The sequence below is a fragment of the Tachyglossus aculeatus genome, chromosome X1, assembly GCF_015852505.1.
Source record: "Tachyglossus aculeatus isolate mTacAcu1 chromosome X1, mTacAcu1.pri, whole genome shotgun sequence".
NCBI lineage: Eukaryota > Metazoa > Chordata > Mammalia > Monotremata > Tachyglossidae > Tachyglossus > Tachyglossus aculeatus.
This window is the reverse complement of record NC_052101.1, coordinates 124749251-124764195: the sequence shown is the minus strand read 5'-3', so window position 1 is coordinate 124764195 and position 14945 is coordinate 124749251. Positions and strand designations below refer to the sequence as shown.

The following is a 14945-nucleotide window of genomic DNA, read 5'->3' as shown; positions in this document are numbered from 1 at the left end:
AAAGAGTGCTATGAAGACCATTGTAGTGGTTTGCCCTCCTGGGTGTCTCACTGCATAGGGGAGGGACCATCTGACAGCCCTAATTTCCCCCCACCCCCTAACAACCTATCTTGGATCTGTCATCCTTGAATCAATCTAAACATTGGCTCTAAAGCTATGACCTTGATTATATTTCCAAGTGTTCCACATTTAGAGAGAGCACGTGAGCGAGGACAAAAGCATCGTGCAGTCGGTTGCCTTGCCAAAAGACTGTTGCGTGAATGGCATTTTGAGGAAGCAGTCCACTCAAGCCTATAGAGGGTCTACCTGTAGATTGTTTCATTGGAGCCTCATTTCCTCTGGTCAGAGACTTTAATCCAGTTATTGGGTGTGTGTGTTTGTGATACGCAATGCACTCCAGCCCACGGGAGAGCCGTTCACTTGCAGAACACGTCATGCTGTCCCAAATGTTTTCTATGTCAACCCTTACCTAGCTTTCTCTGAGACCATTCAACCCATCATTGGTAAAACATCTGACAGAGAACATGGATCCGGGGAAAATTTGCCCCACCACCTATATTTTGCACCCTCTACATCAAGTAGATTGTGAGGCTTGATTGAGGGCAGGCCAGGTGACAACCAGGCATGACTGAGCTAGCAACTGTCACATTTCACAGCAAAATCAGTGATTTGGGTTAGAAAGCCTTCTTCATTAGGGTCACTTAGTCCATTGTCCAGCTTACCTCCAAACGACCAAAGGAGACCTTAGGCAATGGGAGTGTGCGTTCAGCTGAGCATTGGGCACTCCAAAGGAGAAAGAATGAGTGGCTCGATGTGAGGGCAGGAGAGTGAGTTGGGAGTGTTTGTTAGGCCTGGGAACAGGTCCCTGGGCACTGGTGAGCTCTGTTGGACTGAGTTTACAGGGCACAAGGTGGAGTCTCCATTAGTCCAACTTTGGAGCCTCCATCCAGAGAGCGAGTCTGACTGCTTGGGGAGGTTGGGGGGGCGGGGTGCCCCTCCCTGGCCCAATGCCCCCTTTTGGGGCCACACTGACTGGCCTGAAACCTTCTTTGCCCCTTAGGGGTTGGTTGTGGGAGGGGTACTCTGAAGCAGCCCCTGAGGCTCAGGCCCTGCCCCTAGTTTGCACCTTCAGCCAACACAGATGGGTTTCTCCAGCCCCGCATAACTCAGGGGCCATGGTCTCTTACTCCCTCCCCACAGTCCTCGGGGCAGGTGCTCACTTCAGCCGCCACCCTACAAGCTAGCAGTCAGGCCCGTGCAGCTGCTCGGTTATTTGGGGGTTGACGGGGGGGCGGGGAGGAGGGCACGGGGCGGGGCAGGGGGCGGCGAGGGGGCGGGGGCGGGGGGGTAGAGCACCGGCTTCGGTCAGTCAGTCATCTGGGGTATCTGCATCTAAGATGTTGAGCTATCTTCAGTTGCTTTTCTTCCATGTTTGATTGACTTGAAGTTTTACGTGAATGTTGTGCTTTTTATTTGCTAGGTTCTCCCCTATGGGTGTAGATCACATGAGTGGGCTCTCGGGTGTAAATGTCCCAGGAAACGCCTCTTCAGGCTGGTGCATCTTCATCTACAACCTGGGCCAAGATGCTGATGAGGGAATCCTCTGGCAGATGTTTGGCCCCTTTGGCGCAGTTACCAATGTGAAAGTTATTCGCGATTTCAACACCAACAAGTGCAAAGGCTTTGGCTTTGTAACCATGACAAACTATGAAGAAGCAGCGATGGCCATAGCAAGCCTCAATGGTTATCGCCTGGGGGACAAAATCTTACAGGTTTCCTTCAAAACCAACAAGTCCCACAAATAACTTGCTCACGCTCATGCTTTTTGTATGGAATAGGTAATTGAGTGACCGAAGTGGAAACATTTTTGTTAGTGTAAAACTCATTTCATGCCAACTTTCACAAAGTGTTTGTCTTAGTCTAAATGAGAAGTGAAGAGGTTTTTTATACTCTGGGATGCAACCGACATGTTCAAATGTTTGAGATCCCGCAACGTTAGACCAATTTTAGGTTTCTTAAGTTATTTCCTTTAAAATATATATTACACTGAAATCTAAGTAGACCGCATTAACGAACCAGCCCCTCTGGATGGTGGTAAAAATTGAAGCATGCTTTAACTTATAAGACTCTCTAACATTCGTTTCATTGGATGTCGTCTCCAAAAACTGGGGGGAAAAATGTTTTCTTTCCTTTTTTTCTCTTTTCTTTATTTTTTTCCCCCTTTTTTTTTTTCTTTTTTTAAAGACTGAAGATGTTAGATTGGTGCTGAGTGTGCTTTTTCTCAATGGCTTAAAAGTTTCAAGTGTAGAATTGCCGATGCTTTTGTTGATGGTATATTGCTTTTGGAAGCAGCCCGTAATTGCTCCTTTTAAAGTGGTCTTGTAAGTAGTAGCATGCCAGCCTAACTTTTAACACCATTGGTGAGGTAAGTTTCACTCCGAGCGGCAGCCAAGCTGTCGAATTTAAAACGTTTGAAGGACTCCCCCCCACACACACACATACACACACACACACACACACACACACACACACACACACACACTTCCCAAAGCCCCAGTTCTAATAGGGACGGACCAAAGAGTTTCAGAGAAACTCCACAAAGATTCCAGTCAAATTTAGCCCCCTGTTCCTCGACCCCCAAAATGGGGCTATCTGTGGCTCCTTTGATATCCCGGGTCTTCTGTCCCAACATTGTACGCACGGTGCACGCCATAGGATATGTCTTTCCCCAAGATATTTTTCCAGTTTGGAAGCTAGCAGCCGCAGCAGCAGCAGGGTTTGCCACCCCACAAGGGTCGCTCTGTTTTGGAATAGCACTCATGAACATTTGAGCACTGTGTTCTCTGCATCCCTTCCTTTGAGCGCTGGACTTGTTTTCTCTCTCAGTAGGATTTTCTTGAAAAGTTTGCTTTACCTCTGAACACTCAGCAAAAAAGTACTGATTTCTTGCAAGTTAGCTATTAACAAAAAAAAAAAGCCCTTTGATTTGTAGTTCTAAAGATTAATACCCCAGAGTTTTCTTCAGACTGCCTTGACGTTTTGAGTTGTTCTGTTTCTGTTAATTTTCTTTTGCTTTTTTGTGGTTTTTGTTTGTTTTTACTTTTGCATTTAAGACCATTAAATTTGATTTTGTTTTGCTCAAATTTTGTTTTGTTTTTTTTTATTTTCAGTTTCTTTTCTTTTCTTTTCTTTTCTTTTCTTTTTTTTTGGCTTGGTATTTCAGGAATTCCAACATTCAGGGAGAGTTGTTTTCAAAGAAAACCTTGGATTATGAAGACTTTTATTCAAGAAAAGGCACTTCTAAATTCGTGAGATAGAACCTGTCTAGTCACAGGATGAAGTGTTCGAAAAAAAACTACCAACCGTAGCTGCTAGGAGAGGGGACCGAAAAGAGACCAGATGAAATAGGCCCAGGAGGCCAGTAAAGTCCCCAGAGAGGCAGCGACCCTAAGGTGCCTAGCTTAAAGAGGACCCAGGTGTTAATTCTTGACAGCTGTCAGCTTTCTTACTTTCTTGTGCTTAAGGACAGTTGTATATGTTAAGCATTTACTACGCGCCCAGCCCTGAGGTAGCAACAAGAGAAGCTGATCCGGTCCCTGTCTCACAATCAGAGAGGGCGGGAGGGCCCTGAAAGGTTAGGCGATGATGTGTCCAAAGCCACCCAGCAGGCAAGTGAGGGTGCCGGGATCCTGTGTGCTTTCCACTGGGCCATCCTGCGCCTAGCCAGCCCTCCGGGCTGACGTGGCAATCCTCCGACTTGAATTGCCTCTTGTTGAACCGCCTTCCCATCTTCCGTTGCCCTGGCGATTTTTAAACGATGGCTTTGTCAGCCTTTGTGCCAAAAAGGCCTCCAGACCTTGCCTTAAGAATAACTTTCCCTGACCGACTCCCACGACCACCTAAAATGGAAGCAAGGCGCTCTTTGGGCTGCCGGGCTTGAGTCCCTGTCACAAAGGAGCGGCCGTACTAGTGGTGGGGGTGCAGTGTCTACACACTGGGCCGGTTGCGGAAGGGAGTGGGGATGTTGTCTCTGCTCAAGAGACTTTCTTGGCTCAGGATTCTTAGATCGGAGGTGCAGGTAACGGGCCCGCTCCTCGGGTCCTAAACTGCTGATTTCCCTGCTGTTGCCTTCTCTACCTAGGGATAGCTTTGGGCGGCACCCAACTCTTCATTCTGAATCATGAGGCGATGGTCCAGTTCCTTTTATTCCCTTTCGGCTCTTCCCTCTTAAAAAGGCCTCTGGCAGTGGGATGAGGCCTGAGGCTCTAGAGCCCCTCATACAGGTTACCTGGAATGTCGGGTCGGTAAATAGGCGGACGGGTTATCGGGCAGGTGACGGCGTAGCGTGAACACACTCGGTCTTGGTGTGCCAGCATCGGCAACCCCGTTTGGTACGCTGAACTCAGTTCTCCCATGACGTGCTGTAGACCCGAGTGTGTGTATGCGCGAGGGGGAAGAGGTTTGAGCCGTTGAAATGTTACTCCGACCAAGCGATGCATTGCCACAGCTGCTGCATTTCACAAGCAACGTTGTCTAGCTCAGTTATCCCTACACCGGAATGGCAGATTGGTTTGCAAAATAAAAGAGGTTCCTGGTTTTTGAAAACCTCGTTTCTGCTCTTTGTTCAATAGTTTAGTTCTGTGCGTGTCTGACAAGCAGTGGTTCTTCACGCAGTCAGGAGCAGGCTAGTGTCCAAAGCTTCCTTACTTGAAGTGAGTGGTTGGGGCCGACTTACGCAGTATCATTTTGTAGATCAGATCTTAATCCACTGCTAGTTGTAAACCCTACCCTCTGCTCACTCCCTACTCAGCAGGACCTGAATTAGAGGGTGGAGGGGGGCGGGGAGCGGTTGGGAGGAGATGCTCAATTGACTGTTGATTTGAATCCCCTGGTTCTGCCTTTCTTTGATTCCTCGGGGTAAAGCACAGTGCACCCTCCATTTGGGGTTTTCCGAATCTGCTCCCTTTCCTGGGGAGTCTTCTCCCTGCGATTCCCCTCCCAGCCTGACCCTTCCCACCAGCCTCTCCCCAATTCGCACTTTAAGTAGTTCCGGTTCTTGGCTTTTCCGCAGGCCGTGCCTGGTTCCTGCGAATCCTTTCTGCCGTCAGAAGCGCTTGTCCTTCGCGGGACAGGTGCCCTGCCGTTAATTTGGGGAAATCCCGGCCCCAAGGCCCCCATTACACTCCTCGGTCCCCCGCACCGGTCTGTCCATCCCATCTCTTCCCCACCCCCCCAAGAGGCAGCTCTAGTCTGCTGGCCACAAGCGGAACTGGGATTCTCCCCCTGAATTAGGCAAGGGCAGCGATTTCGAAAGACACAGGGCCCGAGGACCCTGGGTTTGCTTTACAGCTAGGGAATGTGGGGGTGAAGTGGCCGAAGCATTGGCCTCGTCCAGGTTCAGCCTGGCTAGCAGAACTGAGAACTTGGAATTAACGTTAGCCACCTGGTCTCTCAGTCTCACCGGCCAGCAGGGTGATGGGGGGGTTTCTGAATGCATTTGGAAAACACCCATGTCTAGATTAGCGTGAGAACGGCCAATTCTTCTTTCCTCCCTTTGCACAATCACAAAGCCATTTCCGTTTGAAAGTCCAGTGTGGCTTAAGGTACAGCCCAGCCTCCTTGCCTTCAAGATGGGTTCCAGATCGATGGTGCCTTACGTTTCTGTGTGGCACAGTGACAAAAGCGGCACTGAACAGTAAAACATCAAGCTCCCCGGCACTCGGTTCTCCGTGGTGACACGAACAGCCCTCCTCTCCCTCCCGCACCCCCCTCAGTCATTGGAATATTGGGTAGGAATGGTTCTGCTGCCACTCAGAACTTGGAAATCTCATGCCGTGTCTGCTTTTCAGCCACATTTTGATTTCCCTTTCAAACAGCCTCTCTGCGCATTCTGCTGGGTCACTGAAAAAGAAAAGGAGTCAGGAGACATCGCGGTTGTCTTAAGATGGCATAAGTCACGATTGGGCCAGAAGTGTTGAATAGTGCTGTGCTTTGAATTGCTTCTTTATCAGTTCCATCTCCCTTGAGTTATAATAACCTTGTGTTGACAAATGTTTGTGGGACAGGCGGCTTCACCGATCGGTTCTCATACTGTACAGTAGATGGGTATGCGTTTTGTGTGTATATAGTGTGTTTTATGGATTTGTTTTCTATGAAATAATTTATTTTTCAGGTACCATTTTTCATCTTAAGTTTGTTTTGTGTGGGTTTATTTTCAATAAAGTATGACACTGCTTTCCAAAAGTCTAAAAATAAAATGGAATCCCCTTGTGTTATTTTGCAAATGCTTATTTTATGATTTACGGCTCCGCCAAGCTCTCCGTTTCCCGACCGCGTTTTTGCTTCGTGTGGTTCCGAGGCCTCGGGTGTTTTTATTAAAAGAAAAAAGCCGACTTTGGGGTTTTGATAACCATGAAGACCTTACTGAAGAAGCTTTGAAAGAAGAAGCTGTTTTCTAGAAACTCGCGGCCCGAGTCTGAATATTACTCTTTGTCAATGGAATTCTCAAAATCAATGAAACTTTTACACCACTTGCAGAGTTTTTATAATGAGATGCCAAATTGATATGCAGTATATTTACATGGACTTGAAACAAATGCAAAAAAGTTTCTTTTTGTCAAAGCAATTGTTTGGCTGTGTAGATATTTGAATTCCGTTCGGAAGAGGAGTTAAAGCTTATTTTCAGATATGCTAAAGTTTGGGGGTTTTACTGATGGGTCTTATTGATATGTTTTAATTGTTTAAATATTGGGTCTGGTTCCCTCCACAGGTATCAGGTTTGTGTTTTACATTGGACATTGATTTGGCATTTTGGTGACATTTTTCATTAGTAAATGAAATGGGATTATTAAGATGTTATAGTTTGGGAAATGACGATTTGTAACTTTTAACCAGCAAAAATGGAATTAAAAGAATTATGATGCAGTGTGTTTCCTGTTTACTCTGCAGGGGAAATGATGCTGTAAAGGTTCTTTAGACCAATCTCAAATCTTTAATTGGCAGGGGAACTTGGAAAACTAGAATTAGGCCCCACCCCGAGCCTCAGAAGCTTTTGGAGACATCATTGCCCTATGGGGTGAGTTCCAGGCCTGGCGTTGTTGGGCTGGTGGTCTTGGCAGCGGACTAATCGAGGTGCTGCACGCGCTCGCTCGCACACGCACAAACGCACACCACCCCCGGCGGGAATGGGGTTGGGGGGAGCCCCTGGGATGCTTTTCACTTCTCTGGCACTTTCTGGTTCCCACCCCTCCGCCCTCTTGCCTCTCGTTAACTGATTCCTACTGCGGTCCCGGCCCCCCGGCCCCTCTGGATCCGAGCAAGATCAAACTGGCGTCTGGCAGCCATTCTTCGCTGCCTTTCTCGGTGCTTTTCTTGCTCCCTCTGAGGGGGATGCAGAGGGGTCGCAACTCCTCCCCTTTGCCACCCACAGAAGAGGCCCTCAACCCCTACCGTTTCTCAGCCGAAAGACAGTGCGCTTAACAAATACCGTTATTATTGTTGGCAATGGAAGCAGCCAGCAGACCCCAGGGGAGGAGCAACGCTCTTGGGGGACTACACAAATGGTAACTCACTTTTTCATCATTCAAGGCCCCAACGGCTATCTACGGCAGCAGCAGACTGGCACCACCTCCCTTAACCAAGTAAACATGGGAGGTTTGGGGCGGGACCAGTGTGAGCGGTTGAGCTGGAAGTGGGAGAATCAAGCGCGAGGTACGGTTAGAAGGTGAGCTTGGCGAGAAGCAGAGCGCAAGTTGGGTCGGAGCGGGGGAAGAGAGCTGATACGTAAGATCTATCACAATTGTATTTATTGAGCCTACTCTGGGCAGAGCAGTATACTAAGCACTCAAAAGGGTACAACGAAGTTGGAAGGCACAGTCCCTGCCTTCGAGGAACTTCGAGTCTAGCAGGGGAGAAACAGGCACAAAAGCACTTCAAGGGTAGCAAGAAGAGATTGGAAGGATGGATTTGTGGGTGAGATGAGGCTTAGAAAGAAGGGAATGAAAGATACTATTTTAATTACGTTGCCAAGCGCTCAATAAATACGATTGAATGAATGAATGGGGTGGTATTGGATAAGTGCTTACAATATATCAAACACTGTACTAAGTAGTGGAGTAGATCAGGTTGGACACAGTACCTGTCCCACAGGGGACTCACAGTCCAAGTAAGAGGGAGAAATGGTATTTCCCATTTGACAGATGAGGAAACTGAGGCTCAGGGAAGTGAAATGACTGGCCCAAAGGCTCACAGCAGGCAAGTGGCAGAGCTGGGATGAGAACCCAGGTCCTCTGACGCCCGGGCTTTTTCCACAAAGGCCATGCCGCTTCTAAGTGATACGGGCAGGTGTGCTGTAGGGGAGTGCATATGCATGGCAGTGATGCCAACATGCTGAGGTGGGAGTTGGGAAGGGAGAAGAAAATGAAACTGGGGAAGGCTTCTTGGAGGAAGTGGTACTTTGGAAGAGCTGTCATCTGGCGCATTTGCAAGGGGAAGGAGTTTCAGGCAAAAGAAAGGGGCGGAGCCAGAGAGGATGGCAGCCAAGAGAGAGGAGAACATGGGATATGAGGAGGTTAATAGCTTGCAAAGAACCATGAGTGAACTGAGGTGGAATGGGAGAAGGGAATGAATAAGGGAGTGAGCTGATGGCAGACATTAAAGCCAGTGGTTAGGAGTTGCTGCTTGACGTGGAGAGGAATAGGCAGCCATTGTGCAGAATGTCATTTTAGAAAGATCTGGGCAGCAGAGTGAAGTATGGACTGGAGAAGCTGGAGGCAGGGAGACTGGACAAGAGCTTGGACCTAACGAGTAGTAAAAAATGGTATTTGTTAAGCCCTTACTATGTGCCCGGCACTCTACTAAATGCTGGGGTAGATATAATGCAGTAGGGTTGGGCACTGTACCTTTCCCACAAGGAGTTCACAGTCTTCATCCTCATTTTTTTACAGATGAGGTCACCGAGGCACAGAGAAGTTAAGTGACTTGCCCAAGGTCACAACAGATAAGTGGTGGAGCCAGGATTAGAGCCCAGGTCCTTCTGACTCCCAGAGCTGAGTGAGTGTCGAGGAAAGTGGCAGATCCAAGAAACGGAAAGGAAAGATCAGCAAGCCTTAGCAGGTAACAGTATTAGGGCTGAAAGATGTTGAGCTGTCAAGGGTGATGCCAAGATGGTGGGATTCCCAGGCAGGGAAGTTGGCACTGTTATCAAAAGAGATAGGAAAGCAAGGAGGAGGATTTGGGGGAGAGAAGATGAGAAATTCCATTTCGGATGTTTGAGGTCACTTCATCTTCCCCCCAACCCCACAAACACACACACACACACACACCCCACACGCACACACTACACCCCCCGTTTGAAAGACCACCTGCCTGCTGGGTGGTTGATGTGAGCCCCATGTAGGACAACCTGATTACCTTGTCTCTACCACAGTGCTTGGCACATGGTAAGCGCTTAACAAATACCATCATTATTATTAACATTATTATTATTAAAGTGCTTAGTACAGTGCTGTGCACACAGTAAGTGCTCAATAAATATGATTGATGATGATGATTAACAAATACCATTATTTGTTATTATTAGATTACTATTAGGATTATTATCTAATTATTAGGATTATTATCTGTGTGGCGTCACAGTTCTACAGGCCAATTAGCAGGAGCCCTGCACCTTCCAAGGGAAACCCCTTGACCCTTCCTTCCCTCAGTTATCGTGTGCTTGAGGATTTCCAGGGCTGGAAAGTCCCCCAAGCTCCAATGTGTGAGGTAAGTTCCTCCTTCACTCTACCCCAAGTCTCTCACACTGCTCTGAACATTCATCTCCATCCGTGCTGTCCACCTTGGAGGTGGAGAGCACCCAGTCTGTCAACAGTTAATTCACCCCTCTGCCCCCTTTTCGCTCCACGCGAAGCTGAGCCAAGGGTCTGGCCAGTTTGGGCCTCTGCTTTTTGAAAGGGAGGAGGTGGAGGGCCTGGAAAGGGGCCAGAGAAGCTTGACAAATGAGGAGCCCCCAAGGAGAGGTTCAGGGCTGGGCCTTTTCAGGCCGGCCAACGCTGGGGAAGACAGGAATAGAAATGCAAAGAGATTTTGACGGATGGGAAGCGTGGCCCGGCAGAAACAGGATGAAGTTCAGTAGGGTCACACGCTCTCAGGGACCAAATCAACCAATCAATCGTATTTATTGAGCGCTTCCTGTGTGCAGAGCACTGGACTAAGCACTTGGGAAGTACAAGTTGGCAACATATAGAGAGAGTCCCTACCCAAAAGTGGGCTCACCGTCTAAAACTAACCAAATGAGCCCCTCAAACACAAGGACAGGGAGACTAGAGTGCTACAAGGACAACAGCGACTCCCCCTCCCCCTCGTCCCCCTCTCCATCCCCCCCATCTTACCTCCTTCCCTTCCCCACAGCACATGTATATATGTTTGTACATATTTATTACTCTATTTTACTTGTACATATCTATTCTATTTATTTTATTTTGTTAGTATGTTTGATTTTGTTCTCTGTCTCCCCCTTTTAGACTGTGAGCCCACTGTTGGGTAGGGACTGTCTCTATATGTTGCCAATTTGTACTTCCCAAGCACTTAGTACAGTGCTCTGCACATAGTAAGCGCTCAATAAATACGATTGATGATGATGATGAACAGCGGCAGCAGGTGTGGGCATCTTGGGCTGAATTTGCAGCACGGTAGTGATTCTAATCTAGTGTGGCCTGCAAAGGAGTGGGCAGGCAAGCAGCAAAAGTTAGGCAGTAATCCTGCTGCTCTGCCCTGTCGGGGCCAGACCCTGATTCAAGACTTGAGCCTGAGTCAATCGACAAGTGGTGTTTGCCGAGTGTCCACGCGTTGGAAAAGTCCAACAGAATTAGTAGCCGCGATACCGGCCCGCAAGAAGTTTTCAATCTAGCGGAGGAAGACGGTCGCTAAAGCGGATTACAGGTAGGAGGAAGATGTACTTGAAATGGGGGAACCAAGAGAAGAGCCCATAAAGTGACAAATTGACTCTACCACCTAATCACGTTGCTAGTCGCCACTTCTGCCTCCCACCTGGCCAGCACCTATGTATATATACATGTATATGGGGAAGCAGCGTGGCTCAGTGGAAAGAGCCCGGGCTTTGGAGTCAGAGGTCATGGGTTCAAATCCCAGCTCCGCCACTTGTCAGCTGGGTGACTCTGGGCAAGTCACTTAACTTCTCTGGGCCTCAGTTCTCTCATCTGTAAAATGGGGATGAAGACTGTGAACCCCCCCGTGGGACAACCTGATTACCTTGTATGCACCCCAGCACTTAGAACAGTGCTTGGCACATAGTAAGTGCTTAATATCAACATTATTATTTATTATATCCTTATACTCCCTGCTTGCAATTTATTTTACTGTCTGCCCTGTTAGGCTGTAAACTCCTTGAGGGCAGGGATTGTGTCTACTTCCTCTATTCGCCCACCTTCTCTGTGCACGGTAAGCACTCAGTCTATGCCAGTGACTGACAAACATCCCTAATTCCCTTAGGCTGACTTTGTAGGACATGTTGAGCCTGGAGAAGAGAGGACAGTATTTGTTTGTAAGTACTTAACAAATATTGCAATATTCCTTCTCCAGCCCAGCCCGCACCCTCCTCTCCTCTGCTGCTAATCAATCAATCGTATTTATTGAGCGCTTACTGTGTGCAGAGCACTGTACTAAGCGCTTAATCTCCTCACTGTGCCTCGTTCTCGCCTGTCCCGCCGTCGACCCCCAGCCCATGTCATTCCCCTGGCCTGGGATGCCCTCCCTCCACACATCTGCCAAGCTAGCTCTCTTCCTCCCTTCAAAGCCCTACTGAGAGCTCACCTCCTCCAGGAGGCCTTCCCAGACTGAGCCCCCTCCTTCCTCTCCCCCTCCTCCCCATCCCCCCTGCCTTACCTCCTTCCCCGCTCCACAGCACCTGTATATATGTTTGTACGTATTACTCTATTTTATTTGTAAATATTTACTCTATTTTGTTTTGTTAATATGTTTTGTTGTCTGTCTCTCCCTTCTAGACTGTGAGCCCGCTGTTGGGTAGGGACCGTCTCTCTATGTTGCCAACTTGTACTTCCCAAGCGCTTAGTACAGTGCTCTGCACACAGTAAGTGCTCAATAAATACGATTGTATGAATGAATGAATTGCAATTATTATTTTTATAATTATCATTATTGCATTTGTTTAAGTGCTTATGTGCCAAGCACCGAGGTAGGTTCAATATAAGCTGATTGGGCACCGTTCCTGTTCATCACGAGGAAGCAGTGTGGCTTAGTGGCAAGAGCATGGAATTGGGAGTCAGAGGACGTGGGTTCTAATCCTAGCTCCGCCACTTGTCTGCTGTCTGACCCTGGACAAGCCGCTTCACTTCTCTGCGTCTCAGTTACCTCATCTGTAAAATGGGGAATTAAGACTGTTGTCCCCGTGGGACAACCTGATTACCCTGTATCTATCCCAGTGCTTAGAACACCGCTTGGCACATTGTAAGCGCTTAACAAATAACTATTATTATTAAGACTGAGGGTTTCACAGGGAATGAATAATTCCTCAAGGCTATAAAAGATTTTATGGGAAGAATGACAAAACAAGAGGAAATGGGCTTTAGCTGAAGCAGGAGGGATTTAGGTTGGACACATAGGGTGAGCTGGACGATAAAACCCTGGAAACGTTATCCAACCTTGGCTTCACTGACTCTGTCCTCTCCTGGTTCTCCTCATCTCTGCAGCCGTTCATTCTCAGTCTCCTTTGCGGGTTCCGCCTCTGCCTCCCACCCCCTAACTGGGGGGGTCCCTCAAGGTTCAATTCTGGGTCCCCGTCTATTCTCCATCTGCACTCACTCCCTTGGAGAACTCATTTGCTCCCATGGCTTCAACTACCATCTATATGCAGATGCTACCCAAATCTACATCTCCTCCCCTGACTTCTCTCCCTCTCTCCAGGCCTGCATCTCCTCCTGCCGCAAAATCAATCAATCAATCGTATTTATTGAGCGCTTACTGTGTGCAGAGCACTGTACTAAGCGCTTGGGAAGTACAAGTTGGCAACATATAGAGACAGTCCCTACCCAACAGTGGGCTCACAGTCTAGAAGATGTTTCTACTTGGATGTCCTCCGGTCACCTCAAACTTAACATGTTCAAAACATGTCCTTCTCTTCCCACCCAAACCCTGTCCTCTCCCTGACTTTCCCATCACTGTAGATGGCACCACCATCCTTTGGGCCTCACAAGCCCATAACCTCGGCGTTATCCTGACTCCTCTCTGTCATTCAACTCGTATTCAATCCATCATTAAATCCTGTCAGTCCCACCTTCACAACATGGCTAAAATCTGCCCTTGCTTCTGCATCCAAGCTGCTACCACGTTAATACAATCACTCTCCTCTCCCGCCTGGATTTTCTCCATCAGCCTCCTTGCTGGCCTCCCAGCCTCCTACCTCTCCCGCCTGCAGTCCATACTTCACCCTGCTGCCTGGATCATTTTCTACAAAAAACGTTCAGGACATGCCACCCCACTCCTCAAAAAATTCTAGTGGTTGCCCATCCACCTCTGCATCAAAGACTCCTCATGATTGGCTTTAAAGCGCTCAATCACCTTGCCCCCTCCTACCTCACTGCGCCGCTCTCCTACCCAGCCTGCGCACTTCACTTCCTCTAGAAGTCACTTAACTTCTCTGTGCCTCAGTTACCTCATCTGTAAAATGGGGATTAAGACTGTGAGCCCCATGTAGGACAACCTGATTACCTTGTATCCCCCCCAGTGCTTAGAGCAGTGCTTGGCACATAGTAAGCACTTAATAAATGCCATTATTATTAATAGCTAACCTTCTCACTGTGCTGCATTCATGCCTATCTCGCTGCTGATCCCATGTCCATGTCCGGCCTCTGGCCTGGAACACCCTCCCTCCTCAAATCCGACAGACAATTATTCTCCCCACCTTCAAGGCCTTATTGAAACTACATCTCCTTCAGCAGGCCTTCCCTGACTAAGCCCCTGCTTTCCTCTTCTCCCATTCCCTTCTACATCACCCTGACTTGCTTCCTTTGTTCTTCCCCCCGTCCCAACCCCGCAGCACTTACATATCTGTGATTTATTTATATTAATGTCTGTGTTATCCCCGCCACCCCCCGCAGACTGTAAGCTTGCTGTGGGCAGGGAATGTCACTGTTTAGCGCTGTCTTCTCTGAAGCGCTTAGTACAGTGCTTTGCACACAGTAAGCGTTCAATAAAAATGATGAATGTACCAGAAATGGGAGGTTGTGGATTTTCCATCCTTGGAGATCTTTAGAGAGATCTGATCCCCATCTTTCGTGACTGGCTTGCTCATTCACCTGACCAGAAGCTCTGGCTCTGGGAGTTGAGGACTCAAATTAGCAAGTCACTTCTCCCTTTTATTTCTATAATTCATTCTTCTTTACAGTTCAGTGGCATCCTGGCTGTGCCTTCGAAGGCTTAAGCTCCCTGCCCTGGTTGGAGACATTTGCCTAATGAGTGCCTGTTCAACTCCGTTGCCCAGATCACTGATAAGGTCATTAGGAAACGCCAACTCCTCTGGGTCATCAACCAATATGCACCGGCCCATTGACCCTCCAGCAGCCTGCGCCACCTCTAACAGTAGCGTGGTCCTGACGTGTATCCAGCTTGTTGAGGGGCAGGCCGTGGGGACAGAGTTCAAAGCCTTACTGAAGTCCAGCTAGATTGCATCGCTATGTGGGTTGACCCCCTCTCTGAGAAAATTACCTTGGTCGGCCATGCTGGCTCTTCACAATCCATATGAGTTTCTTCTAGGAATAATAGTATTTATTAAGTGCTTACTCTGTGCAGGGCATCGTCCTGCATACTCAAGGAGCCCAGACCCCACTTTTGCACGTGATTACGCACACACACACAAACACACACACCCTTCTCCCACTACACCCCAGCCCACACACTTCATTCTTCTCCAA

At 48.3% G+C, this 14945-nt stretch overlaps 1 protein-coding gene across 2 annotated transcripts in view; it reads left to right on the top strand.

Moving 5' to 3' along the window:
* ELAVL1 (ELAV like RNA binding protein 1) overlaps positions 1–3105 on the top strand; it is a 53426-nt gene extending 50321 nt beyond the window's left edge. Inside the window, exon 7 of one of the 2 annotated variants that reach the window (XM_038740677.1) lies at positions 1481–3105. In XM_038740677.1, the coding sequence (XP_038596605.1) occupies positions 1481–1805 (325 nt within the window). In that variant the 3' untranslated portion in view covers positions 1806–3105. The remainder of the gene's footprint in view (positions 1–1480) is intronic. The other variant, XM_038740678.1, reaches the window with a different exon arrangement.
* Positions 3106–14945: the final 11840 nt, after the last annotated feature.